The sequence below is a fragment of the Chinchilla lanigera genome, unplaced genomic scaffold (genome assembly GCF_000276665.1).
Source record: "Chinchilla lanigera isolate Chin_1 unplaced genomic scaffold, ChiLan1.0 scaffold00029, whole genome shotgun sequence".
In the NCBI taxonomy this organism is placed as follows: Eukaryota; Metazoa; Chordata; class Mammalia; order Rodentia; family Chinchillidae; genus Chinchilla; species Chinchilla lanigera.
In genome coordinates this window covers 4736489-4763299 of record NW_004955430.1, presented here as the reverse complement: position 1 = coordinate 4763299, position 26811 = coordinate 4736489, and the positions used below count along the sequence as shown (strand labels likewise).

Here is a 26811-nt window from a genome sequence, read left to right as displayed (position 1 = left end):
AGTGAAAAATACTAGCTCTGCTTCCTGAAATGTCCTTCCTAAGATCTGGTGAAGTAAAACCTTTATTTTACGTGGGGCTGTTCCTCTTACAGAGCAGGTTCAGGATGGGCCCAGTATTCAGCATTAACTCTGAAGATCGAACTTGGCTCCCCTATGTATTCAGGCAACTCCCCCATGCGGTGCACCATGCCTGGGCAGCAGGACCAGACAGACAGAGCCTTGCTTCCAACAATGACACCCACCTGTGCTGAAAGGGATCGAGTAGACGAAGCTTCCTGGAATCTGCTCAGCTGCTCTTCGGTACCAGAGAGGGAAATGGTCTGCATTAAAAATGTTCTCTTTGTCTCCAGCTTTCAGGAAGTCCCTGAAAATGAATAAGAAAAGCACTGCACCATTCAGCTCACTCAAGGCAGACAAGGTATCCAATAGCATCTGTCAGGTAAAACCAGGATTAGCTTTTAGGAGCCCTTTTTCAGCATGGAGGGGATGCTGAGTCAACATTATGCACCCAACACTGCTCAAAAATATCTTTGTAAAGTTCTGGTGGTCAGAGTCCAAGGAGGCAAAGTAGTTTTTCCTAGCGTATCTAGTGGTAAATCACTTGTCTTAGGAAATGTATATAGGACATAAGAGTAGCCTGTATCAGCACCTCTGAATCATTTGTCCCTCATCTCTCTGCTCTGCAAAGGGGACTACTTAGCACCTTTTGAGTACTCCTCCTCTTTCGATCTCACTGGCTGCTCCTCATAGCTCCACCCTTTAGCTATCTGAGCACTTTACTTTGGCCATTATGGTACAACTCGGGGAATACAATGGCTGCCTGGCTAGCTCACACTCCGCAGAGATCATACACAAAGGCAGACCAATCAGGAATCAATGTGTAGGTTAGGGAAAAGTCATCAGTTGGACCAGAAATGGAATAATTTTCAATATAGCCATTTGTAGCATTGAGTTTGATCATATGGACCACGGAGATACATTTTTATATGAAGTTATAACTAGTTGGTTTCATGAACTTTGCACTCAATTCAGAAAAACTTCTCTAGTTTCAGGGTACGGCCAACTAGCAGTCTCTTGACCCCTACAGGAGTACAGCACAGCCCACTTCTTTCACAGGAAACCAGCTTGACTAGAGGCCACTCTCAAAGTTCTTAGACAGCTCTGGAATCTGCCTCCCTGGAAGTTACCCTAGCGTAGCTAATTCTTCTCTCAGGGTAGACACGTTATGCTTTCCAATATCCCCAGAGCCAGGCACTTAGCAGGTGCTCAAATGTATGCTTAATGATCACAAGATAAATCAAATCTTATATCCAAACAAGGGCTCCTGAAGTATTAAAAACAACTTTTTTTTACCTCTTATAAATAATATTTTCCAGTTCCCCCAAACTCTTTCAGCAGTATGGATACCTACCTTTGCAACTGCTCCATTGGGTTAATCCTGCCATAAGATTTTATTGACCATAACCAAGAATCCTCTCCAAAACCTTTTTAAAAATGTGGTCAAAGCATTTTGCTCTCGTCTAGGAAGCTGACCCAGGAGTCATAGCAGATTGAGAAGGCACTGTGGCCCTGTGCTACTCAGAAGGCTAAACATAGGGACTTCCAGCCTCAGTGATACAGATAAGCTCTTCCTGGCACTGCTGTCATCAGTGGGAATATTTCCTGATCTAAAGTTATCAGATTCCACATATATTGACATTTTGATTTGCCTAGTTTTTAGACCTGAGACCCTGACTTGGACAGCTGGGGCAGGGCCTATGCCTCCCAAGCCTTTAAGGACTGTCATCCACACCGACAGGGGCACAGCCACAGCTGAGCTGAAGACCTGTGTGGCCTCGTGTCAGGCCTGCACAGTAGTGAGATGCCGATAACCACAGGTAAGAGCCATGCAGCTTTTCATGATGCTTCTGGGGCCATTTTCAGAGTCACGGCAGGTGGGTTGAGAGCTCGATTGGAAGGTGTGAGGGGATCTTTGCTTGGACTGATGGCAACATGCAGACTTTAGGGAGGTCTGGAATGCTGGATCCAGAGCAGCAGGTGTCAGCCAAAGTACTTGATCTCTGAAGCTCTGGCATCAGTGCACAAGGGCCAGGGGGTTTGGAAACTTGAAAATGCCTGTGCTTACTAGTCAGTGACTATGGAAGAGGAGAGGAGAGATCTGATTCTACAGAAGACTGAGAACACTCTTCAAAAGGAAAGATCCAGCTTACTTCTGGATCCCAGGGACGACTGTGGTATTATGTAAGGTAGGTTTAGGTTATAGGTAAAGCTATGGGACCTTGGGTGAGTAACTGACTCTCTAAATCCTCATTTTCTCATATACAAAATGGGAATAATAACAGTCTACCAGGAAGCCATCAGTATTACATAACACCAAATGTGAAAAACCTTTATAAGCTGGAAAGGAACTCAAATCAATATATGGAATGCTTAAATCCTAAGAGCTTTTTCCTTCTTTGTGGTTCAAGTTGAGGGTGTGAAATGTTGTCCTTTTAACTTAGTGCTGTGGACACTAGTAAGTGCACTGTGAGTACTAACATCACTAGATGTTGTAGGTATGCAGGAAGCTGTAGGGATGGAGACATCAACTGAAGACACAGAATATGATACTGGCCATACTGGGGACAATGGCCCAGTAAGAGGCCATAAACCTAATTAACCTACTTCCAAGTGGAAGTGATAGGAACAGGAGATAGAATCTCCATGTAGGGAGCTAATAGTATAACTATTAATAGTATATAAACTCATGCCAGGGTGTGAATTTTATATGATCTAGTTCTCTACCCAACACTTTGAGCTCTGCCTTTTATGCTAATCAAAAATCAAGATTAAAAGTTCTAAAACATTGATATCCCTGCTGAGAGAGTGTATCTACATAGATGAATCTAAATAAATACCATTTGAAGGGAAGGGACGGGCGAGTGAAAGACCCTAAGCCAACAGATGTGAAGGTGCCTCCACAGGAATCATTGATACGAGTTTATTGAAGGCAGAAGAGTTATCCATCCACACAGTCGGTGACACCCATGTTGAGCTACAGTGGTGCCACAGGTATGATAATTTTTAAAATGCTGCTTGGCTCCCAGACAGTTTTCCAGCTGTAGGCATGCACAATAACCAGTGAAGATCATAACCCTCACTTTTCAGATGAACAGAAAGAAGGTACATGAGTGAAATGAGCTGGATGCACATCCCAGCACCCCAAAGTGCAATCCTGTTCTTTCCAAACTGTCACAATAATACAGTTACCAGACTAGCAAGGTGTCACATTTCTTCTTCATTACTGTATTCCTTCTTTGGTTGATGAACTCTTAATATTAACAACAGCCGTCCCCTCTGAGTATTAGAAAATCTATCTTCAGGTCTTGCTTCCCTCTCTGAACCATCATAGGAGAAGATAACGTGTAGCTAACACTAGTCCTTCCTAGGAACTTGCCCTCTGGGGAAAGACTTGTGCATGGCTACAGGGCTAAAGAGAGCTGTAAAAATTCAAATTACAACTACAGCGAACTTCATAAATGATAAATGTGTGGTACTGAGAAAGCAAAAGTTCTAAGATGGGAATTCAAGGCCAGTTTTTCAAAACATCTAAAAATGGATCCATCTGCCCTTTAGCAGACTGCTTTTGCAAGGTTCTCTGGTTGGTATCAAGGCCTCACCTAACGGGCAAGCAGCATTGCTGCGCTAGGGTCCCAGGGGCAGCGAGCATCTCCTCCTTGGGCCCTGGATGATTTGATCCCTCACAAATCAGTGAAAACCCTGTGGTTTGGTCATTCATCCCTGGTGCCCTGAAGGTCAGGGTTTGTGACGTTTCCTGGTGACATCTGAAGTTACCTACTCACATGCAAACACACTCAACCTTTTTGGATTTCAAGCCCTATTTGTCCCTGGCATAATCATACATCTGTATCAAAGAAAAGAAATTGAAAGAACTTATAAGTGGGCTCAGAAAAGACTTCCATGGATGAGGGCCTGGCTCTCTGAAGGCATAGAGGCTTCTCTCTGCTTAATGAGCACTGTCTGGGCCCGGGGTCCCTGGGGTTCTCCTCGGAAGTGCAAGGAGACATAGTCAACCTCTGCACCTCCAGATAGCCCACCACTGGGATATGCAGTTCTGCAGTCCCTCAGGCTAAGCACAGAGGCGCAGAGGTTTAAGAAAACATAAACAAACAACTAAACAACAGATGGAGAGGCACAGGCAAGAATTCCTCAGCTCTGCTGCACACAGCTGAGTGCCCCAGAGCTGTGTGTCGGAGACCAGGGCTTCCTCCCTCTGGCTTCTCCCCCAGAAGCTCCATCATCTTCCAAGTTCTGAAATGACTCTCCAGGCACAGAGGACTGCAGGACATCAGAGAAAAGCCACCATGCGTGGGAGCAAAGGGCGGTGGAAGGGCCAATCAGCAAGTGGACACATAGAAAATCTCAGCAGGCCCCAGGTGGCCTGAATTTTATTTCTACTGGTAGAGCAATGAAGCAATGCAATAAGCTTCCCTTTGAATTTTCCATCTCAGAAGCTTGCTGGGCCCCTGCAGAGGAGCCGTCCTACTTACTGATTGGTGAGCTGCTCAGCCCCAACAAACAGGTTGATTCTTGAGAGGCCCGTACGAGTGCCAAGGAAAGCGACCTCTACGCCCTTGTCAGAGTTCCTGAAACAGAACAGCAGACATCAAGGGATGTTTCTAGACAGTAAGCAGATAATGGCTTTTGCATTTCAAAACTCACAGGATGTTTTACGACATAGTAGCTTTGAAACCTGAACTTGAAATTATAGACACACACACACACATTCACACACACACACACACCTGCACATACATGCACCATGCGCAGATTACAAACTCTCACCCATGTCAAAAGTTTTCGTGGTGATATTTGCTGGAAAAATGGACAAAAGCAGCATGAAAAAAATGCACTTCCCACTACAGATGTATCTTGATCTTTATGTCCACCTGTGTGCAGGTTCAGAGAGAAGGCTAAGGATGAGAAGGACTTGGAGAAAAAGAACGTTTTTGGCCTTGATTCTGCCAGGTCTATTCTTGGTTCTGAGACTGTTGGCAGAGTCTGCCACTGACTGAAAAAGCAACAGGGCCAGTGAACAAGTCTGTAGTATTCCACAGGCTGGAATTCCACACAGTAAGGAACAGGACATATTTCCATAGAATTGTGGAGGTATCAACTTGTAACATCTACCGGATCACAGGCCTCATTCTCACCACCAATGCCAAAGAGACAAGCAAAGGAATGATCTCTTCAAGTAGCCCTGTAGGATGTCACACCTAGAATTCTACAAACAGCCTTCTGAAGAAAAGTAAGTTGGAAATTTATCACATGTAATGTTTCTGGCTCCAAAGCAAATTTTATGTTCAAATGTGTTCTTTAGGAGATCTGCAATGCATATTTGTTCTTTCAAAAATATAAATGCTATTTTTCCACCAATATAATTTTACTCTAACACTAAAAGTTTGAAGATAATGTCATTTCTTCAGTTTTCTTCTCTGTCGTAGATGTAGTAGCAGTCCGAACCAAAGAATGACCCCTACTATCACCAATATAAGATCATTTGGTTTCTTGGTCAAGGTAGCCACTACTACCTTTAAATATTTAAGGGATGAATAAAAACCAACATAATGCATTTGTTTCTGATTGTAGTCTACACCACATTGGAAAGCCAGGTGGTCCAATTAGTTACAGATGTGGACTATGAAGGAAGCTGCCATTTTAGAAAGCTTTAGCACGTGTCAGGAAGGAATCAGCGATCTTTGTCCAAGATTTTGACCTTTGTCCCTCATGAGCACCTGAAAGAAGTATTTCCACATCTACTACAGCAAAGGCATAGGCAAGGCTTTGATTCTTCCCAACCTCCCTGGGAACAAGACTCATGCAAGCAAAGGACGCCCTGAAAGAGAATGAAAATGGCAGGCTCTTCTTGGGTCTTCAGACCCATGCGTTAAACTGCCTACCTGACATCTCCACCCTGGAGACTTCCAACCATCTTAAGCTTCCATGTTGGGAAGGAACTCTAGCCATGTTCAGCTTTAAGCCGCCTCCTCTCCTTGAGGCTCTTGTGTCTCCTCTAGGATGTCCAACTGCTTCCACCTTCCCAGGTGCTCATGATGCCAATGACCCTGGCAGCCCAATCACTCAGCCCTCACACATACAGACCCCTCATCTTGTCCTGGGAGTCCTACTTCTGAAGCAGACCAAATGTACACCTCTTCTGTCTTTTCCCACGGCCTGGTCCAAGTGACAGGCCTTTTGTAATGTCATAGGAGCCTATACTACTGTTCTTGCCCATTATACTATGTTTCCATATAGCAGGAGAGATACTCTTTCAAAAATGCAAGTCTCTTATTTTAAAATCCATAATCTTTAATAAACTGACTTCCAAGGTCTGGAGCCACTCTGTGCCTCTGCAGTTTCATTTCTAGCCATCACCCTCCTGCCCTCTGCTTTTCATCTATGTTGACCTTTAAATTCCTCAAATGTGTCAAGTGCTCAGGGTCTTTGCACATGCTGTTCACCTTCCTGGAATGCACATCCACCCTCGAACAAGTGCCCTCCTTTCCCCTCTACTCTGTGTCTTCTTACAGTCTGTGTGTCTCTACTTTTTCTTCAGAGTGGTTTCTACAGTTTTTAATAATATAGCAGCCCATGATATCCCACACAGATAATGGCAAAGACCACCATCTGTAAAGGCAAGGACTCCATCTGTCCGTGTTACCTCCATTTCACCAAGGCTTGGCAAGATGTACTCAGTACTTAATGAATGAATGAATGATGAATGAATGAAAAGGAGAACAGAATGAAGAAGAGATGGGATAGAAAAGAAGATAAAATGAAGAAAAAACTAAAGAGAATTGAATAATGGATCTTATGAAAGGATAAGAAGAAAGGCATGGTATTTTGTTCTTATTTAAATTCTTTAATAGCCTACTTAAAATAATAGTTAAAATAATAATAATAATCTGCTAAGGTAGCTGTCTGTTAGTCTTTGACATCAACACTCACTGGTTCTTCGGCTCCCCTCCCCCACCCTCCACTCCACAAATGAAACCACAGGGGTAAATCTCACACGCGCTGAACCATACTCTTCCTTCCCGGTTCCGCTCACAACCCAGCCTGGCTGGGATCCCAGGCTCCCTCAAGCCTGCAAAAGGGAGAAAGCTGTGGCCAGGCAGGAAACAAAACGTTCCTTCCGCCGCTGTCTCCCTCGGAAGTGTCACCCTACCTCCGCGTACCGAATTTCATGTAATGCTGAAACTCAGACAAATTACATGTCAAACCCGGGAGCTTGCTGTCCAAGCCCACACTGCTAATCTGCTCTAACTCTTGTGGTTTGGAGCTTTGGGGAAAATTAAAGAACTTTAACACCAAGCTCCTCAAACAGTTTAGTTCTTTAAACCATAACCATATTTTGGAGTGCCGGTGTGGAAGTGGCCATGAAACAGGGGGCACATGCAACCACTTACTCAGATTTGTTGAGGGCCAGGCTGGTCCAGTAGGCTTCAATAGGGGCACTCACCACAGCATCAAAAAGCACTTCTTGGATCAACTCTTTATCACCTGTTGGGAAGGATGGAAGAGAAGACAGCTTTGGCCAGGACCCAAAGAGAGGGGATCACCAGCTCGTTTTTGTAGTATCTGTTGCATTTGTATACCTATGTTGCTTTATGAGTTATCTTCCCACCAGCAGAAAATACGCAACAGTCTGACACCTGATATGCAAGTAGTGCAGGGCTCACCAAGGCTTGTGGTTTACAGGACAGTAAATCCAGAGCTTTGGCTGTCTCCTGCTTCAGTTTTCTGCTACCTCTTCACATCATGCAGTTCATGCCACGGCTCAGCAGACTGAGTTTCAGAGCCTGGAAGCCAGTACTCCTCAGAAAGTTGGTGCTTGTCATGACCATCTCTGCATGACCAACTGCAGAGCTTCCACATCCTGCTCCCAGATGGTTGTAAGATGGCTTAACGGCTTATAGGGACTCTCACTTGTGACCATTTAAGAATTGCTTTCCCCCAGGCAGAGTGGCACGCATCTATGATCCCAGCACTCAGGAGGCTGAGACAGGAGGATTGCTGTGAGTTTGAGGCCAGCTTGGGCTACATAGTGAATTTAAGACCAGCCCAAACTACATAGCAAGACCCTGTCTAAAAAAATGGTTTTCACTTTAAAGGGAACTATCTGTCCATACCCATAGGACTCTGGAAGCTCTGTGAAAAGACCACAGAACTGGTGGGGAAGATCCTCAGTCTGAGAGCTTCCTAGAGTTCTCCTCTCTCTCTGCAGAGGAGGGTGCTTACTCTTCCCCTGGGGCAGGCCAGTCTCACCTTGGCTAGGATCAAAAAAGACAAAGGTACTTTGCTGAAAAGTGAAAACTAGAAACAACTTCACTTTTCACCAAAAAGAAGGCATAAATTAAGACATTTACATAATGGAATATGTTTTTCAGTTGTAAAATAAGGGAGCTGGATGAGTAAATATTTCAGTCACTTCCCACCTGTAACATTTCCGTGCTATTCAGCTGCTTGACCAAGTGGTTTATTAGGGGGCCAAATCTAAGGCAAAGGTTTAAACCAAGGTTAGGGACTGTGTGAGTTTTTGCTAGCTCAGGTTCTCACTCCGTTCCTACGGGAAGCAGGTATGCAGCTGGGTATCGTGAGACTGATAGTCTCCGTCAGCTCTGAGCTTTTCTTGAAAACTGAAGCAGAAATGGTTTTTAGTCCACCCCCTCCCATGCACACACAGCATGCTTCTGACAGCACACTCACACTGCAGCAAAGGCTCTTTGCCTTTGAGGTAGAGCTTAATGGCTTCTAATTGAGACAGATGACGGTGCTCAGGGTGCAGGTCGGTGTTGCAGTAGGACCTAAGAAGAGGACAGGGCCCAAAACGAGAGCATATAAACACGGACAGAGTCAAGAAAATGGGACTTAAGAGTCCCCACAACTAGAAATCAAAGGTCACAATGCTGATAAAGGACTATTGAATTCTTACCATTCGTCTGCCAAGGACACATCGGGGTGTTCTAAGTCATGCAGGCCTGGAGGTCAAGCAGAAGGGGTTAGTGGATTAGTGCAGCTCCCTCTCACCTTCCTGTGTGTCTCAAATATTCTAGGGCATGGCTATGAGGTTAAGGGTGGACATCGATCCCAAGGGAACAGCCTGGGAAGTGGGATTCAGGCATAGGGAACAAATTCTCTGTACAAACACCTTCTCCCCATCTCCACCTCCCTCTATCAGCACTGCCACTTTATTCAGCCCTTTATCCCATGAGAATGTTAGCCCCTGGGAAGTAAATGGCACACCAATGAGTCCTTGGAGGGATGCTTCACAAGCTGTTTAGAATTAGTGACCCTGGAGCCCCACGTAGTCTGAGGTGGGAACTAGACTATGCCACTTAACTCTTATGATGTTAGCAGGTTACTTAACTTTTCTAAATGTCAGTGTCTTCATGTTCAAAACAGGAGTGACAATAATTCCTAACTGATAGATAGTTGTGAGGGTGAACTATAGGGTGAACAATATGAAGTTGTCAATGCTTAACTGTTTTTGGCTACCAAAAGTTACTAGTTGTTACAGATCCTTCGTATGGATCCTTAGTAAGCGGGTCATCCATCTAGTAAGGCAGCTGATGGAGGTGGGCTTGCAGGAGATCTGGAAAGTTTTACAGAATGTCCAGACCACACTGACACTGTGCTTTGGTGTGGGTAGGGCTTGTTCCCCAAAGGCGCATGTGCTGGAAGTTTGGTGACCAATGCGGTGATCCAGAGAGGTAGTGGATCTTTAAGAGGTGAGGCTTCATGGAGGACAGTGAGATCATTAGAAGGGAGTAATTTCGTTCTCACAGAACTGGGCTGACTCCCATTGGACGGGGTTGGTATAAAAGAGTAAGTCTGACCGCTCCCTGCTTTCTTGCTTCTTCACTGGCACAAGTGCCCCTTCTGCATGTGCTAATTTCCCATTCCACTTCTCTGCCATGTTCAGCACAGCTAGAAGACCCTCCTCAGAGGCTGCCCAGATGGGGTCACCCAATCTTGGATGTTCATTGGCTCTATTACTCTTCAAAACGGTGAGCTAAATGAAAATTTTTTTCTTTATAAATGACCTAGCCTCAGGTAGTCCATTTATTTTATAGTAAAATAAAAGAAGCCCAGACACTCTGTGAAATCACTCTTTTGACTTGCATCTTCAGGTCTCTTGATTTCAGTGGGCACTCGCTTCTGAATGACCCTCGTGGGCACTTTGATAGCCTGTTTCAGAAAGTCACTTTCCTAAATGATTAGTAGTCCCTCACTGTACTCAGATCTCCAATTTCCTGCTCAAATAAATCATATGAAATAAACAGCAAAATACTGGACTTATCCCACAATCCTGCTTAAAGTGGGGGATATATTAGACTGACCATAGACCCCAATATCACTGGTTGAAAGACCTTGGAAATGTCAAATCAACTCGGAGTTTATCACCTGTACAATACAGGTAATATCGCGCAACCCATAAACTCCACAAGATGGCTAAATAGGATAGCAATTAGTGCCTATGATAATCTAGCCATTCATGCACACTTTCTTCTTATTCCCCTGCTTCTTTCCTCTCTCCCTTCGTTTTTACCTTCCCTCGCTCCTTCCAGCTTTCTCTGCATTCCTTACTTCCTTCAATATTTTTACTGAGCATTTGCTATGTGCCAGGTACTATTCTAGGCCCTGAGAATACAGCAGTGAATGAAATAAAACCACTGCCTTACTGATATTCATTTCCAGTGACAGAAAAGAGACTAGTGGGTCAAACTGACATTTAAAAAGATGGTATATCAGTTAGCAGTGCAGGCTCTGAAGGGAAAGTGCAAGGAGCAAGGGGAAGGAGAGACAAGGATGGGAAACTTTCAGAGAGAGTTTCAGTTCTAACTATGGCAGTCACAGAGGGTGAATTTTTAAACAAAGACCTGAAGAAGGCAAGAGAAGGGGTCCTGGAGACAGCAAGGAAAGTGGCTACTGTGAAGGTAGAAAATGCAAAGGCCCTGAGATATGGGGTGGGGTGGGGCTGTATCTTTGCAGAATACTGAGTTATAGATGCCAATCCTATGTCCGTTAAGTGTTAAGTTCTCCACAGAGCTCTCGGAGGCTGTATTTCACAGCCCCTACAGGTGAGGCTCTGAAGGAAGACCCTTTCCTATTGCTTCTTCTCTGAGTTCCTAGGCACCCAAGGATATTCAATTGTTCTTTAATTCCCTCGCCCCTAATTTTAGTTTTCTAACAAAAATCACATCTACTCAAAGCTGATAGTGCCAGCAGCAGCGACATAGCGCTGATGTATGAAACAGAGATTGAGTGCAATGCACATAAACGACTCAGACAAGTCAAAGGGGGGTCGGAAGAGACATAATCTGAGCAGGCTGAGCTTCGGCCCATGCCTTCCGCCACAGTGATGACTTCTTTCACTTCTGAGCAAAGTCTACCTGTTCACCATCTTTGTAGTCCCTGGCCTGCCAAGGCACATAGGTAATCCCTCCAGTCTGTAGGGAAGCAGTCTCTACTGAAGAACTTGTAGAAGTAGGGTTACTATCTCCAAAGAACTCCTTTCCTCTCCAAGAACATAAGAGAACAATAATCATGCCATGGCTCTTAGAGATGACAATACCCTCTATTAGTTAGCCTAAGGGGAAGCAGCATTCCTAGGCTCTATTACTCCGCAAAGTTGGCAAGATTGTAAGTGCTTTTATTTATACAGGACCAACAGGGAGAGGAAGAGCTGACCTCATTTGTGTGGATAACCAGTCACTCTCCCCCTTGCTGAGGACTCAAGCTAATTTCTTGCATGGTGATTATAGTTAGCTCTGAAATTCTCTCTATGTGACTGCTTATCCTGACAGCTGTGGAACATACAAAGATAGTGACCCAAAAAATGATCCAAAGACAATGCAAAACAACTGTGGGTAGGAGAGAGGGAGGGACAGAGGGAGGCAGCAGAAAGGGAGGGAGGGACAGGCCCATATGGTGCGGATTCACTAAGAGGAAAGACAGATGCGAAGCAAATAGTCCGGTAGTGACCTCTCACTGTGTTGATCATCAGTGACCATTAAGTTGTTCCTCAGCTTGACCTCAGATGTCTGAGGCATGAATTTTCTTCCTCGATGGCCAGTGACGCTCACAGAACCACACACAGTCCAGAGACACAAAATTCTAGAAGTTAAAACATCATTTCCAAGATGACTTCCTGAAGCATCTTGTCTAAGCCACTGGGTTACCCATTTCCTCCTGTGTGTCTCTGGGAAGAAGCGCACACAATTGGCTCCATGGTGGACAAACACTGGGTTTCCTCAGTTCACTGTCAGTGCCTCTACTCTGTCTGTCCCATAAGGTCTTACAGTCTCTCAGCAAATGAAACCCACACCCGTGAAACAACGGAGAGACAGTCAGCAGTAAACCAGAAGGTCACCTATCGAATCAGGCACCTCTGGGACCACCACTTTCATTCTGCATCTCCCGCTCCATCTTGTGAGTGAGCCATGGATTTCCCAGCTTTGGCGAGTTCACCGCAGTCATTTGTAACCAGCCCTAAACAATCAAAATTTGGCCTAGAATCAACCATACTGTTCCTGGCTGTCCTCCCCCTGTGTATACCAGAAATACCACTGGTCTGGTCCAACTTCTTTTCCATGAAGATGCCAAGCCTAATGTCTAGATTGGGCATGTGACTCACTCAAGACCACTTGGGGCAGACCACGCTTCAGAGGCCCTGTCCACCCTTCCCTCTGTGCCTGCGATAATGAGAGAGGCAGCTTCTGAACTAGTGAGTAGCCAGGAGATGATGAAAGGGACATGTGGGTGACAGCACTGGACAGCGTGCAGAGCTGTGACATGACTGCTGCTCAGGAGTCATGACTGCTGTCAGGAGTGGCTGCACACCTATGCTTGGTGCCAGGGAACACAAGGGAAATGCGGGCCTTCCAGATATTTCTTCCTGTTTTTTCCTCCCTGAGACTCAATTTTTAAATTTGTATTTTTCCTGTTACTCAATTTTACATATGAGAAGAATAGTGCCAGTGAATGGTTCTTATGAGCTGCCTTGACAACTCTGTGAATCACAGTAGAATATAAATGAAATCATAACGAAGACCACCACTCATTGGGGTTCCCACCATTCTGAAACCCAGGAAAAACTGGCAAGAGAGATCACAGCCAGTGGGCAACTATTTTAGTCAAATGCCCAAGGGACTGCTCAGCGGGGTGGACACTGAACAAGTTCAGTGAACTGCTAGGTGTTTCGGGTCCTTCCTCCCGGCGCAGGGCGAGATGAATTAAGGCCACACTTTACCTTCCTCGATGGTCACGTTTCCTCGGAAAAAATACTTCCCATGGCCTCTGGAGAGCGCCACACCTAAACTGTGCAGAGAGACAAAGCAGACCTTGAAATCTATGGCATGGACTGAAATAGGCTTGTGGGCTAACATTTTTTTTTAATTTTCCATTTTCACATTTTCATTTCATGTTCTATAAACAATCTTTCTAACAGTTTACTTTCAAAACCTCACTGATTATAGTGGGTGTTGGTTTCTCTTAGGCTTAAGCAGCTGCTTCAAAGTAATTTCTGATTGGAAATGCCAGCAGCAATTGGCTGTCCTCGTGTTTTCAAGACTTGAGGCAAACAGCTTGCCCATCCAGCAGGCCCTTGTCTTGGAGTCCCTCCCGGGGCCGTGTGCCCACACCTAACCCCCGCCTCACACCTCTGCCCAGCATGTGGCCAGAGATGGGTCTTTCACCCTAGACTCTGGGACTAGGGGGAAAAAAAAACAAAACACTCAGTCTCTTCATCTGGCAAACCCACTTAGCAGCTCATGTGTTCCTTGATTGCTCCTGGGTCCACATGGAACCCGCCTGTGATCCTTGGCAGTAGATGACGATGATGCTAGAATCTATTTTGGGATTAATCTACAGTCCGTAAACTCTCTTTCCTTAGCTCTGGGAGACACCAGTTCAGGAAGAGGAAACGACTCCACTGAAATGATTTTTTTTTTTTTTTTTTTTTTTTCACAAAATGTGTTACAACACTAAGTCAACAGTAGCAGGAACTTTGAGAATGCTACATGCGCATCTGAAAGCAGGCAATGAGGCAAAACCATTTTTCAAGATGGTAACAAAGATAGACAACAGGATTCAAAGGCACACAAGCACAGGAGGACAGCTTAGAGAAGTCAGACAGAAGTACAACGTGGAAGGGTGCACTGCTACCTCCAAGTTGGGAGGATTGCTTTTTGGTCATAAAATCAAAGGCAAAATGGAACTCAGGAGGCAGCAAGTTAGATGGTTAAGGACCAGGTCACCCTCTAAACCAGCCTCCACCCTTAGTGGGATTCCCCAGAGCTCTGTTGCTTGGTAATGAGATTCAAAGCCATGGCAAATGAAGTGAATTCTCCTAGGTGAGCCTGAACCATCTTCCCCCTTCTGGAAAGCACAGACAAAAGCAGCCTGGGAAAAGCCCCTTCCTCACTCTTTCCAGCCTTTTGGCAGGGTGTGTGTGATCTTCAGATGGTGAGCTCTGAGAGCGCCAGCAGCTTTGTACAAACACACTGATGGGTCTGATGGAATGTCCATGTATCATGGTCAGCTCTACCTGAAAGGAGTACCCTTGATGTCTGTGTAATAGTAGTCATTTGTCATCACCAAAACCCGTTTCTAGATTGAAAAAAAGAAGCCGTAGAGAAAAGAAAACAAGGTTAGTCTGCTAGGTGACGTTTGCAGAAATCAATAAAAATAAATGGGCACACTGTGATCAGGTTAACAGTACTACATGAATCTTGTTTGAGATAAGTAAAGACAAGAGAAAAATGATCTCAGTGAAAGATATTTATTCCCCATAGAGCTTTCAAAGCTAATTTTTCATAGAGGTTTGTTTTAAATTAAGCGGCAAGAATGTCTGAGAAAAAAAATGTACCCCTTTGTCCACTGTCTTCTTCACTTCCATGGAAAATTTCCCGGTTTTTCGATTCACCATGGCGTTTCTTAACTGCAAGGACAAAAGAGAATATGTGTGTTAGTTCTTCCCTGGTCCCCGCGTTACCTAGATACCTCGTATGCTCTCAACCGAGGAGAGCAAAGCAGAAATACAATTGTCTGCAAGCTGCAGAGCTCTTTCAGGTACAGGCCACCTCCGCCTGTTGCACTCGGACCTGCGTGACAGAGCTTCCAAAGAATAAACACCCAGTTGCTCTTGCACCATGGGAGGCGGGCTAACAACAACAAATGAATGACTTTCAACTCCAATCGGGGGTGCTCCTGTAAGCCTCAGGACAACAACAGCAAAACCGCCTGCACCACACTGATGAAGAATCAGAGCGTGAACTCCCAGCAAACCGCTGAAACGCTCAAGAAGTAGACATGTCTCTGGGGAAAAGTTCTATGTGTGTTCGAAGGGGGTACCGGTTTGTAATGAAGAAGTCATTTTTCAAAAGATAGTCAAGTTAAAGCTATTTACTACTGCACAGGAGGTTTTTTAGAAAAGGCTGAACATGCGGAAGAGGGGGATTAATGTTTTATAACATGAATCATCTTCAAATGCCTGCTGAGAATTCTCGGCCAATTAATGGCCTTGCTGACAGGGCAGTGAACGGGGCGACCCTGTCTCTGAGTTTTAGAGGTCCCATCTAGGCACAGTGAGCCTGACGCTCCTCCCCCAGCCCTGGTTGGCCTCATCTAATTACGTGTGGCCCTTCCCCGGGTTCAGAGGAGGACAGCAGACACGGTGATGAAAGACGTGCCATCACGGGAATCAAGGGGACACGGCAGGGAAGGCCATTTAATGGAATATGAGCAAACGCTGACATGCCACAGCCCATCAGGAAAGGATCTCTCCCAGCCGGTGCCTTGATTCTGTCTCCTGTCCCTTCTTTTCTCCTTTGAGGAGTTTGAGTAAGATCTGGCCGATAGAAAACTACCGTGCTTGCAAGCAACTTAAGTTTGTTTCGGGGCTGTCTAGATTTGGGTTTGCGCTCCCCCATCTTCTAGGGGAGAGAGAGTTGAAGCATAATTTTTAGCTGGAGGCATATATAAAATAAAACATATATTTTACTCTCGATATTTTTTAACAACACATAATGGGCATTTCTGGAAAGATTTTCCCATTTTAACTTTTGTGGTTTTGGATGGGGAGCGCTGGTCCTAATTAAGTCTACTTTCTAACTTTTAAGAACGGCTCGATTTATCTCCAACATGGTTTTCATTTTTCCTCTTTCTGCTGCCTGCCTAGAGCCATTTGGGACCTTCCCCACTCACATTCCCCACGCAAGTTAGAGATTAGGTAAGACGCTCCGTGCCTCTGTGCCACTTCACCCCCGCTCCCAGTAGCACGCAGTAAGTGCACGGGGCCGGCGAGGACCCAAGGCCAGGCTCACTGATGCTTTTAGAGGCAAAAACTTAGACAGTCTAGCTTTGCCCCTTAAAAATAAAAACAGCTTCTACTTATGAACACTTAGTTGTGAGGCACTATAGCACTGTAGTTTAGATGTGGACTAAGCATCAGGGCTCTAAGACCTGGGGCTAATCACTTAGCTCCTCTGTGTATCAGTCTTCCCTTCTGCAAAGCGGAACCAATGACAGCACCTCTCCCATAAAGCACCCACCTCATGTAGCTGTAGTGAGGATCGGAGGGGTCAATATCTAGAAGAGTGCCTGGTACACTCAGTAGGCGTTAGCTACCCTCCACACCTTCATCCCTACCATCACACCACTGCTGTCATCTTCTTCATTGTCCTTCTCCTCATCTTCACTTAGGGGCCAGAAAACTCCCAACAGCTTAAGGAATCAGGACTTGAGCTTCAGTTCTCATGCCACAGATGCCCATGCTCTAACCCAGTGTTTTTCAAACTTGTGGACTGTGAACCACATAAAGACAGATCTTGCGCTGAAGATGTCCTCTGTCTCTATTTCAGTAGATCATATTGCTTGTCGTTGCTTCTCAGCGACCACTGAATGGTTCCTAGGACCTCTCCCCTAACTTGTCAGGCTGAAAACTGCTGATCTTAAACACTTGTGAGTTGGCACAGGATGAAAAGGGGGCAGTCTGAGGTGACAGAGCTAAGGCAGGACATCAACACTCAAGTTTTGTGGGACACCCACCAGCTGGCCTTGGACCTCTCTGTGGCTCAATATCTTCTCCTTCATTTTGTCAAAAATGTCCCAGAGTGAAGACTCCAAGACCTTGGGGATCCTGTCAGTTGCAATAAAACTGTGGTCATCAGATTCTCATGAAGCACACATTCTTCTATTTAATGAAATCTCACTTTGTGCTGGGGACCAGTTTTAAAATTCTCAAAATTATTCTCTAAGGTACGATTACTATCCCTACTTCCATGACAGCTGGGGAGACTGAAGGAGGGGATAAAAAACCTGTCCAAGGTAACAGCCTCTCTGCCTCATGAGCCCAAGCTTTTAACTGCTGCCTCTCAAAGCAGGAGAAAGACGACTTGGACAATATTAAATGTTCTAGCATCAATATTAAAATTATGCATTGTTATTTCCAGATTTGTTTTAATCAAAGTAAAATTTTAAAAACTGACCATGTCCTAGTGTGTGGTTTTAACTTCCCCGCAGGTTCTTTCATATGCTCCAAGTACTTGTGATCTGGGGGGTGGGGGTAGGGAGGTGTTTTTCTGTCCCTGCAAGAGGAGGAAAGAGGATTTCCAGTTTTTGTTCTCAAGATATTGCCTGCGAGAATACAGCATTATGATGCTGGGACATCCTAGGAATGTCACTTTTTTAGGGATGCTGAGGCTCAAGAAGTGGCACAATCTGCCCAGAATTCGGTGGTGAGTCAGTGGAACTCCTCGATTTCCATATGGCACAGGTACCCAGAAGGTAGGCAAGAGTAATAGAAAAGGGGTAACAGTGCTGTCTCCCCAACAAGGGCAGGAAGGATGTAACTGATGGTGTGGCTCAGGGTTGTCTGAATACCCTTTGAAATTGCCACTGCTGGGATTCACAACAGTGAACAACTGGCAAAATGAACATGTCTTGGGGCTGGAGGTTTAGCTCAGCGGCACAGCGCCTGCCCGGCAAGTGCAAAATCGTGAGTTCGATCCCCGGTACTGGAAGAAAAAAAAATGAAAATGTCTTGGTAGAGGAAAATTTCCAAACAAATTTTGGTGTTCCCAGATGTTAAGATATCACACAGGCATTAAAAATTACATGCACAGATATCCAGCTTAACCCACCGTCAAGGAAAGGCAAATCAGGACATCTGTGATAAAGGGTACCTTCATGTTAGCCCGTCAGGTGCCAAGCATCTGAAAGTGTGATAACACAGTAGACAGTGAAGCCACACTCACCACAGTATAGTCTGTGACATAAAAACTAAAGCTCCCTCAAGGTGAAACAATAATCTGGTTGCAGTGATCAGCCCTTGCTGGTCTTGGGGAGCCACTCAGCCTGGTCCAATTGCTTTGCACTTTACCAGAAACCCTGGGGAAACCATCTCTCTCTTCTGTGGTGCTGAAGCTGAAGCAACTTTGATGACAGGTGGAAGCACCCACTTTCCTAACAGCACATTACAACTGCAAGCTGTGCTTATGCTCCACGGTGAGCCTGCTGCTTTTACCTTCTATGCAGAGCTCATTAGGGAAGCTTCCCAGGCCAGTGGCCACCGTAGGGTGTTACCTAATGATGGGGTAATTACCTAATGATAGTTCATTCTCCTAATGGTGGCTCCTTGTCCAAAATGGAAAAGGAGATTCACCTTTCCCACCGCTCAGACAACCTACAAATGACACATCACCTGCCCAAGCTGGCAGATTAAAGGGAAGGAAGATTAGGCGGATAACCAGCTCTGTCATCCTCCAGCAAGCAGTCTACCAGCACATGAAAATACACCGGGCTCAGAACTGCCGTCACTCCCATGTGTCAGCCTGGACTCTTAGACTGTATGCTTGGTTTAGGGCTCAGGTTTAAGCATGCACTGCAGAGACACTGGAGAGGGTGTAAAAAAGTATAAAATCCATGGAAGAAATTCTTGGAAATATGCTCCAGGGGAGGAGGCTTACAGGGCTTTGGGAATAAGAGGCTCTGGGGAAACTTTCCATGAGAGTCATCATGCTAAGAAGAAACGTGGGCTGACTGGGGGGCAGTAGAAAAAAGATTTACAGGGCAATAGACAGGCTTTTAGCTGGGTTTGAGGGAGAATGTAAGGGGCAGTAGTCACGATACCATGTGCACAGATACTGCTTAGCCATCGTGCACATTCTCTACTCCTCGGGGGAGGATAACCCATCTGCCATGAGACACTGAAACACAGTCTTTAAGGATTTGGACTCAAGAGCTCCTTCTGTGCCTAATAAGCCTCTTTCCCAGGTCCGGACTAAAAGCCTGGCTGTGGGAGCCAGATTTCCTGAGCCGAAATTCATGCTGAGTGCCCTTGTACCATCCCATCCATTCTCCACCTCAGTTTCCTTACCTGTAAAATGGAGACCGCTATAACCCGTATTTCATGGGATTGCCGGGAGAAATCAGTGAGTTCATTCAGGCAAAGCACTTAGAACAGTACTAGCCCATAGGAAGACTGCCATATATGGTAGCTACTATTACTTATGTGAGTTTTCTCTATGGAAATAATCAAGTTCACTGTGGACTTCAGTAAGGACTACAATGTAATAGAAACGTAACAAAAATCATCTTTAACGCCTTTGGCCATCTCCAGGAATTTATGACCAAAGGATAAACACTATTTTTAAAGATAATTTTTCCTTCCAAGAGGTGATCCTCTCTAGTGATTCAGACTGGATCACACATGTCTTGAGACCCCATCCGCTGTGACTCATGGGTTTCCAAAGATCTGATGTACTCACCGTACTGTTGACGCAGCCCTCACTCATCCCTGTACATCATACTCTTTTTCATAGTCTATATTTGTCTTCCTCTTTTTTTTTTTTTTTAAAAAAAAACCTTCATTTTAGCCAGGCTATTTTGCACGTTTAACAGTGGATGTGATCTTACATCATTTTTGGAAGCATGCAGCTCTCCTTCCAAGATTTCTACACTATTCTGCTACTTCCTCAGTGGGCTTGGCTAAGTGTCTTTCCCAGATCTGGATCAGTATATGCACATAGAGAATTCTGTGAAGACTTCGCAAAGATGCTTTGTACAGATTATAGAATCCTCCAGTTACCGGGGGTACATATCTCCAGGAGAGAAGAATGACTTTGGTTTTTCCAAGTCAAGCATGTTGAAAATAAAGGAATTCAAATTTCAAATGCACCAGGCTCCCATCAGGACAAGACAAGAGTCCCAAAGAGATAACCAGAGACCAATCTGTGCATAAGGGGGGCACAGGGCTGGCTTGAGGGGTGGGAACTCAGGACCTGTGAGTCAGATGTGGGTGAAGGCCATGCAAGCTATAAGGCTGGGAATCTGATGCCTGCAGCCTCAGTGAGAAGGGGACTGGGGTGAGGAGATAAGAGGTATCTCTGAACCATGATTACTAAGAGGAAATACTTGTTCACTGAAAATCTGCTGGGGCACAGAGGATGCCTAGAGTGAGCCAAGTAATACATCTCTTCAAGAAATGTGTGCATGAGGAGTGAGAGTCCAGGAGAGGAGCATATGCTGGCTCCCCAGCTGGGGGTGGGAATGCCAAAACCAGAACGCGCACAATCACACTTGTATTCCATCCTGACTGCAACGGAAAAGAGGAAGGGGTCGAGGAACGTGGTGATGGTCAGGTTCAAGCCCTCTGGGAGAGAAAAACGGGAGGACTCAGTGAGATCAAAACAAACCAAAGATGAAGCAATGGATACAGTGAAATGGAAGAGAAAGAAGAGAACGGAAATTTCCCTTCAAACACTCATGAAGCACATTAACACTGTCAGTCCTCAGAGCAAGGACTGCTCCTCATGAGAAGGTAACCTGGGGCTTAATAATGAAAATAAGAATACTTATTACTGATAATGCTACCACTTACAGAAAGCTCATATTTCCATATAATGGTGTGAGCATTTTTATATCTTTCAATATACATATTAATATATTTAGTCCTTGCAACAGTTTGACAAGGTAGGGAGTCATTACCATCATCTCATTTTATTGGGTAAAAGCCCCACAGAAACAGGAATCCTCCTGGGGTACAGAGGTCCCTATTGCTCACTGGAGACAAAGGGCCAGCAGCAAAGCTGAGAGAAGCCCCTGGCCTTCCAGCTCCTCACGGCTGCTGACGTAGGGGTACAGAGTAGATGTAATGCGATGCAAAGACCTCAACAGGAGCCTAGCGATGAAGTACAAGGAATAAGAAGACATCAAACTCTACCAGTCATTGATGTGACATCAGATCTCAGGCACACAGGGAAGAGAGTGCTGATGGGGAAGTGGCTCTTATCAAATTTGCAATGTTATTTCGTCTGAACTTGGCTTTAACTACACTTAGTGTAGATAAAGAAGGAAAGAGGTTAAATTTCTAAAGCAGATATGACTCTTGCATTTTTCCAGAGAGTAAAACAGTCAGAGATTTATATTATCTGAGACAGGATAGGGAGCAAAGGATGTGGAAAGAAAGAAAACTGCAGCAGGGGAACTGCAAGGCCAACCCCGTTCCCAGAAGTCGCGCGAGAGAAGCCTGCCCAGGACTTCGAATGGTTTTCAACACTGCTATGGAGGGCTGGGGATATAGCTCAGTGGTACAAGCACCTGCCTGGCAAGCGTGAGGTCATGAGTTTGATTCTCGGTACCCCACATGAAAGCAAAAAACAAAAACCCACCGCTATGGAAAGCAGGACAGTCAGAGAGAGAAACAGCCGTCACTCAGTGGCACAAAGGAAGGACCCCATAGTGCTGAGCATGTAGCTTCGGGATGGAGCACTTGCCTGTCATGCATGGGGCCTGGGTTTGAGCTACAGCAATGAAAAAATACAGATAATAAGAAAGTTAGACAAATTTGATGGGGGCAGAGGAAAGGGGTCCGGCCCAGAGATATTGCATGAAAAAGTGGAGAGAAAGCTGAGCCAGGAACACCTGGTCTGTTATGATTTCATTAAGGATGGTCGGCCTGGATTCACAGAAAGGCAAGCCGTGTCTAACAAATCTGATTTATTGAGGAAGTAACAAGAAGACTCAATGGGGTGAAGTCATGGGCACGAGCAAAGCTCCTGATCCAAAGGCTAAACGTGCTCAGGGAGAAGCATGGTGCGCGGTGGCCATGTGGCTGGAGGGTGCGGCGAGAAAGGCTGGGAGGCGCAGGAGGTGGCAGCCAGGCACACAGGTGGAAGGTGGGCCGGCAAAGCCCTGGGCTGCTCTTCAGAAACAAGGACTGAGACCCTGAGGTCCTGCAGGTGAATTCTGGCTGTGTGGGGCCTGCTTGGTCTACGGGTTCCCAGCCTTTCGAGGGGGCAGGGCCTCCTGTATCCAGCCAGGACTCCCTGAGGATAGCGGGTCCCACCAACTGCACTGGGGGGGAGACTGGATTAGCCAGCTGAAGAGGGGACCAGTTTGGGATGGTTTTAGCAGACTGCCCAGCCCGGTGAGGTGGCTGCAAATGGTCCAGTAGACTGGTAAGAAGGTTCTTATACTCCAAAGGTGGTAATCAGGTCCAACGTCTGCATGTCCCTCTGGTAGCCAGGTGGGCCTCCAGCAAGCTCCTGGGACAGCCTAAGTCAACAGAGCTCCCTCCCCAGGAAACTGAAATCACTTACCACATCATCTCGGTCCTCCCATTCCACCTCAGAGAGGTCCACACTACTATAGTTAGGTTTTCTTCGCTTTTTTCCTTCTTCGTACTAATGTCAGGCAGAAGAGCAACAGAAAGAAAAAAGAAAAGGAAAAGAAGAAGAAAAGTTCATGAAATCATCAGCCAGGGCAATCTTTATCCTCCCAAGTCCTTGGGACTTTGAGAAAACATCCAGGGTGACAGTTCTAGGGGTTTTGGTGATAGGTATATCAAAGTTATATGTTGGAAACCTTTGCTCTGAGCTGGGGAATATTAAAAACTGAGTCTTTATGTTATATGGATTTTCCTAGTAACCTTTTTGGTCCCCTAAGACACCAGAGGCAGAGGAAAGCTTGTCCTCTCCTGGGAGAGCTGGAGATGGTGTACATGTGTGTGACATGTACCAGAGCTCGCAAGCCACCCTTCGTGACACAGCAGAGGGCTTCTTGAATATGTGTACGGAAATCAAGTCCAATCCCCTGTGCTAAAAGTCCTTCAGTCTCAAACTTTCCCCTGCACCTGGCTGGCGAATGAAAGCATCTATCTCAACTGCTGATGGTGGGCTCAGCATCCTCGTAACATTTTTCAGAAGCACAGAACCTATCTTCTATCACACTGACCATCACAGTACTGAGCTAAGCATGCCTATTTCACCTGGAGTAGATGTGGATGCTGGCCAATTTAATGGCCATCAGGGCATTTCTCTGGAAAAGCTGATGAGAATATTAATAACTGGGGAAGTGGTTTTAGTTTCCTCCCTAAATCACTGGCGTTAGTCACCCTGCAAGCCTACCATTTTATCGACCAGACATTCTTGTGTCTGGACATTCATGCATGTCAAGGCTTTTAACGCTGGGTGTTGGGGTGCTTATATGGTAGGAAAGTCTGCCCTCTGCTGCAGGCTAAGGATAAGAAATCTCTTTATAAGTTTAGAAAATACGATTCATAATACAAATGTCATACATATATAGAGAGAGACAGACAGATAGTGTTTATATATATATATGACATTCTTTTTTTTCCTTGTCTCTTGATATATCATCTTTCTATTGCATGGTGACACTCTAAGTGGGATGAAGGATCAGTCTAAGTGTTTTTCAGACCCCAGAACAAGTTGCTATTTTGACTGCTATAGATACAGGTGCTGAAGGTACCTTGGGCACAAAGAGAAATTCATGCCACAATGCGGAAGCAAACAAGTCTAGTCTGGTCCCCAGCGAATTCTCGGTCACAGAGGCTAAAAGAAGAGATTTGCAATGCTGCAGTAGCAACCAGGGCCAAGCATTTTTTTCCAGAGTGCTTTTTCTCCCCGTCAAATGCATTTGAGAAACTCTGCACCACCTCTGCTCAGGCCTCCTCCCCACTGCACAGAAGGCCGCCCTGCCTGCCTTCAAGAGGCTCTAAGTATCACACTGACCATGCTTGCCCTCTCTTCTCTCCAATGAATGGATGTTCATGGTTGCAATTAGGAAATCAGATCCACTCCTGATCAAGAGAAAGGATCAAGATCAAGAGCTGGTGCCCTCAGAAGCCACTGTAAGTGATAGCAGGTTAGCAGTTGGGTCCTATTATGAAAAGTTCCTATGTGCATGGAAACTCCAACCCTGGGAGAATCAGGCTTTCTCTGAGCAGAAGGACAGGAATGAGGTCTGTGGGAGATGCTGGCATAGACAGAAGGGTCAGAGAGAGGGGTCATGAGATGCTAAGACTCAGACTGACACCCTGGGGAGCCAGAGACTGACAGCCACTCTGGGCCTCTGCTACCCATGCCAATAGCTCCCAAGTCTCATTATAGGAACAACCATTTCTAAGAGTCATTACACACCTCAGAAATTCATGCAGCCTGGGTTTTAAACTTTAAAGGCAGAACTGTAGGTGAGATGTAGCTCAATGATACAGAATTGCCTACTATGTATGAGCCCCTGGGTTTGATCTCTAGCACTGGCAAAGGAAGAACTTTTACAATTTCTTTGTAGCCCACTGCTGGGTACAAATGGTTTATTTATTTATTTTGGTGGAAGGAATTCTTCCTTTGGTCACTTGAAAGTGCTCTTTCACTTATTTATTCAACACATTCTTATTGGATACCTAGAAAATACAAGGCACTAAAGATATAAAATCATTTAAATGGCATTCTATTCTTTCCCAAAGACTTACTTGCACTATCCCACCCTTAATTCTGTTCATGTTATTGCCCACCATGCATATGGGAGAACAGGATCTAACAAGTTAAGTAATTAATGAAATAACAAGTTAAATAACTTTACATAGCCAGTAACGGGGCAGACACTTCATCTACCACTATCTCCTGACCACATTGCCAAGCTTCGTGTTATTTCAAGAACTGTTAAAGAAACTTAAAAGCACCTCAAGATCCAAGGTACCAGTTGTGCCTTCACTGTCAGAGAGAGTCCACATGTTTTTGAAGGAAGAAAAGAGCATGGTGGCTTTGCTACTTCATGTGTCCCAAGTCACGTGGTTACATGTTACTCGAAGCAAGGTATCTGACTGCTCCAAGCTTCCATACTCAGTTGCAAAGTAGGAGGAACAACAGTATCACCACAGCAAAGGCAGGCTATGAGATGAACTAAGACACGGCATGTAAAATGGCATCACATTCCCAGGGAGAACAAACTCCTAACATGCTAGCATGACAGCTGAGAGTCACGCACTTCTTGTGAAGACACAGGGCCCTTCCCTAGAAGTGGCTAATATCTCCTTTCCTTCAAAGGAAGGAAGACATTCAATAATCCTGCAGCTCACTGCTCTGAATATCATAGGGGTTTGTGGAGGTGATGGTGTCCATCTAGCACAATGGTGTATCTCCTCCTCATGTGTCTATCATAAACAGGGACTTAAAACTCTCCTGGGAGAGAAATTCATAGTTGTGCTAAAGCATCTAAGTCTTTTAGATAACATTTGGCAAAAGTGAAATCAGAAGAGAATTCCTGATTTCTCACCATACTCATCTTTCTATAAGAACTCAAGAAATACATATTACACTAAAACGCATGCATGAAATTTAGAGCAATTATACAGTGAGGGAACAAAAATTTCCCAGCATGTGGGTCCATGAGCTACTATATTCTGGCAATTGTCTATAGTTTAATTTCACTGATGGAAACAGGAGCAAGGGTACTCCCTCTGTGACTTCATTTGGGAATGCCCTTCCATAGTCTGCTTAACAAGTGCATGCAATTGGTCTGAAACACTATTCACCAGGGTCTTGATGCACAGGTGAGATTCTTCTGAATACGAACATTAATGCAGCAGAGTAATGAATTTGGGTGAGAATAGAAAACGTCAGTGGGCGCTGCATAAATAAAATCAGTCAAGGACTACGAGCTACCTGTAGCATACTAACCCCAAGTAGTGCTTTGTCTTTCCCTCATTAAGAAAGCGAGAAAGTAGCACTCCATTTGGAAGACACCTGTGCGGTGGACTGGCACAAACCACCCCTCACCCTGCCCAGGGTAAGCGCTTTGGTTTTCCTGTAGGAAACTGCTTGAGCCCTACTCCCAGTAAATATTCTAGTGACACTAGGACCACCCTGAGTCAGAGATGGCCGTGTAACTGAGGATGTAGGAGGGAGCCACACCACTCCAGGACACAGGGATTCATTCAGAGCAGGTGGGTAGCCTAGGCAAGTTGTGGCGAACCTGCGGCATCTGTGCCACAGCCAGCTGTTTATTCTCATTGAAAGCTCAACAGGGTTCACCATCAGTGGCCCAGGCCAACCCAAATATTAAAGAGCCTCAACCTAGGACGTTCTCCTGGATAGAGTTGGGAAAGGGACTCTCCAACTACTAGCATTGCCAAGGTGGCAGTAATTAAGAGTGAGCTTGGAGTATCTCATGGGTATCTCTGCCACTACTTGGAGTCTCCCTGACAACCAAGCCAGTACAGAGAAAGTGAAGACCACACACAGGAAGAGTCCTGAAAACACGGTACACGCACCAGATCAAACGGGGCCCGAAATCTTCCCAGTGACAGATGTTTCGGGGACAAGTACATCCTCTCCACATTATTGTGATCTCCCTTTCCTTTTCTGAAAGAGCATTTCAAAGAGGGGTAGGGTTTCAAGCATTGGGTAGTCAGCAGAGTTCTAAATTGTGTATATTTAACATCTTTAT

At 45.3% G+C, this 26811-nt stretch overlaps 1 protein-coding gene across 3 annotated transcripts in view; it reads right to left on the bottom strand.

Moving 5' to 3' along the window:
- Positions 1–26811, bottom strand: part of Cacna2d3 (calcium channel, voltage-dependent, alpha 2/delta subunit 3) — a gene marked incomplete at its 5' end in the record, with an annotated part of 848592 nt that overhangs the window by 176600 nt on the left and 645181 nt on the right. For 2 of the 3 annotated variants that reach the window (XM_013515709.1, XM_013515710.1), the window contains 9 exon segments: positions 243–364; positions 4551–4646; positions 7470–7563; positions 8770–8867; positions 8996–9041; positions 13316–13383; positions 14612–14673; positions 14933–15004; positions 22665–22748. In XM_013515709.1, the coding sequence (XP_013371163.1) occupies positions 243–364; positions 4551–4646; positions 7470–7563; positions 8770–8867; positions 8996–9041; positions 13316–13383; positions 14612–14673; positions 14933–15004; positions 22665–22748 (742 nt within the window). 3 annotated transcript variants of the gene reach the window in all.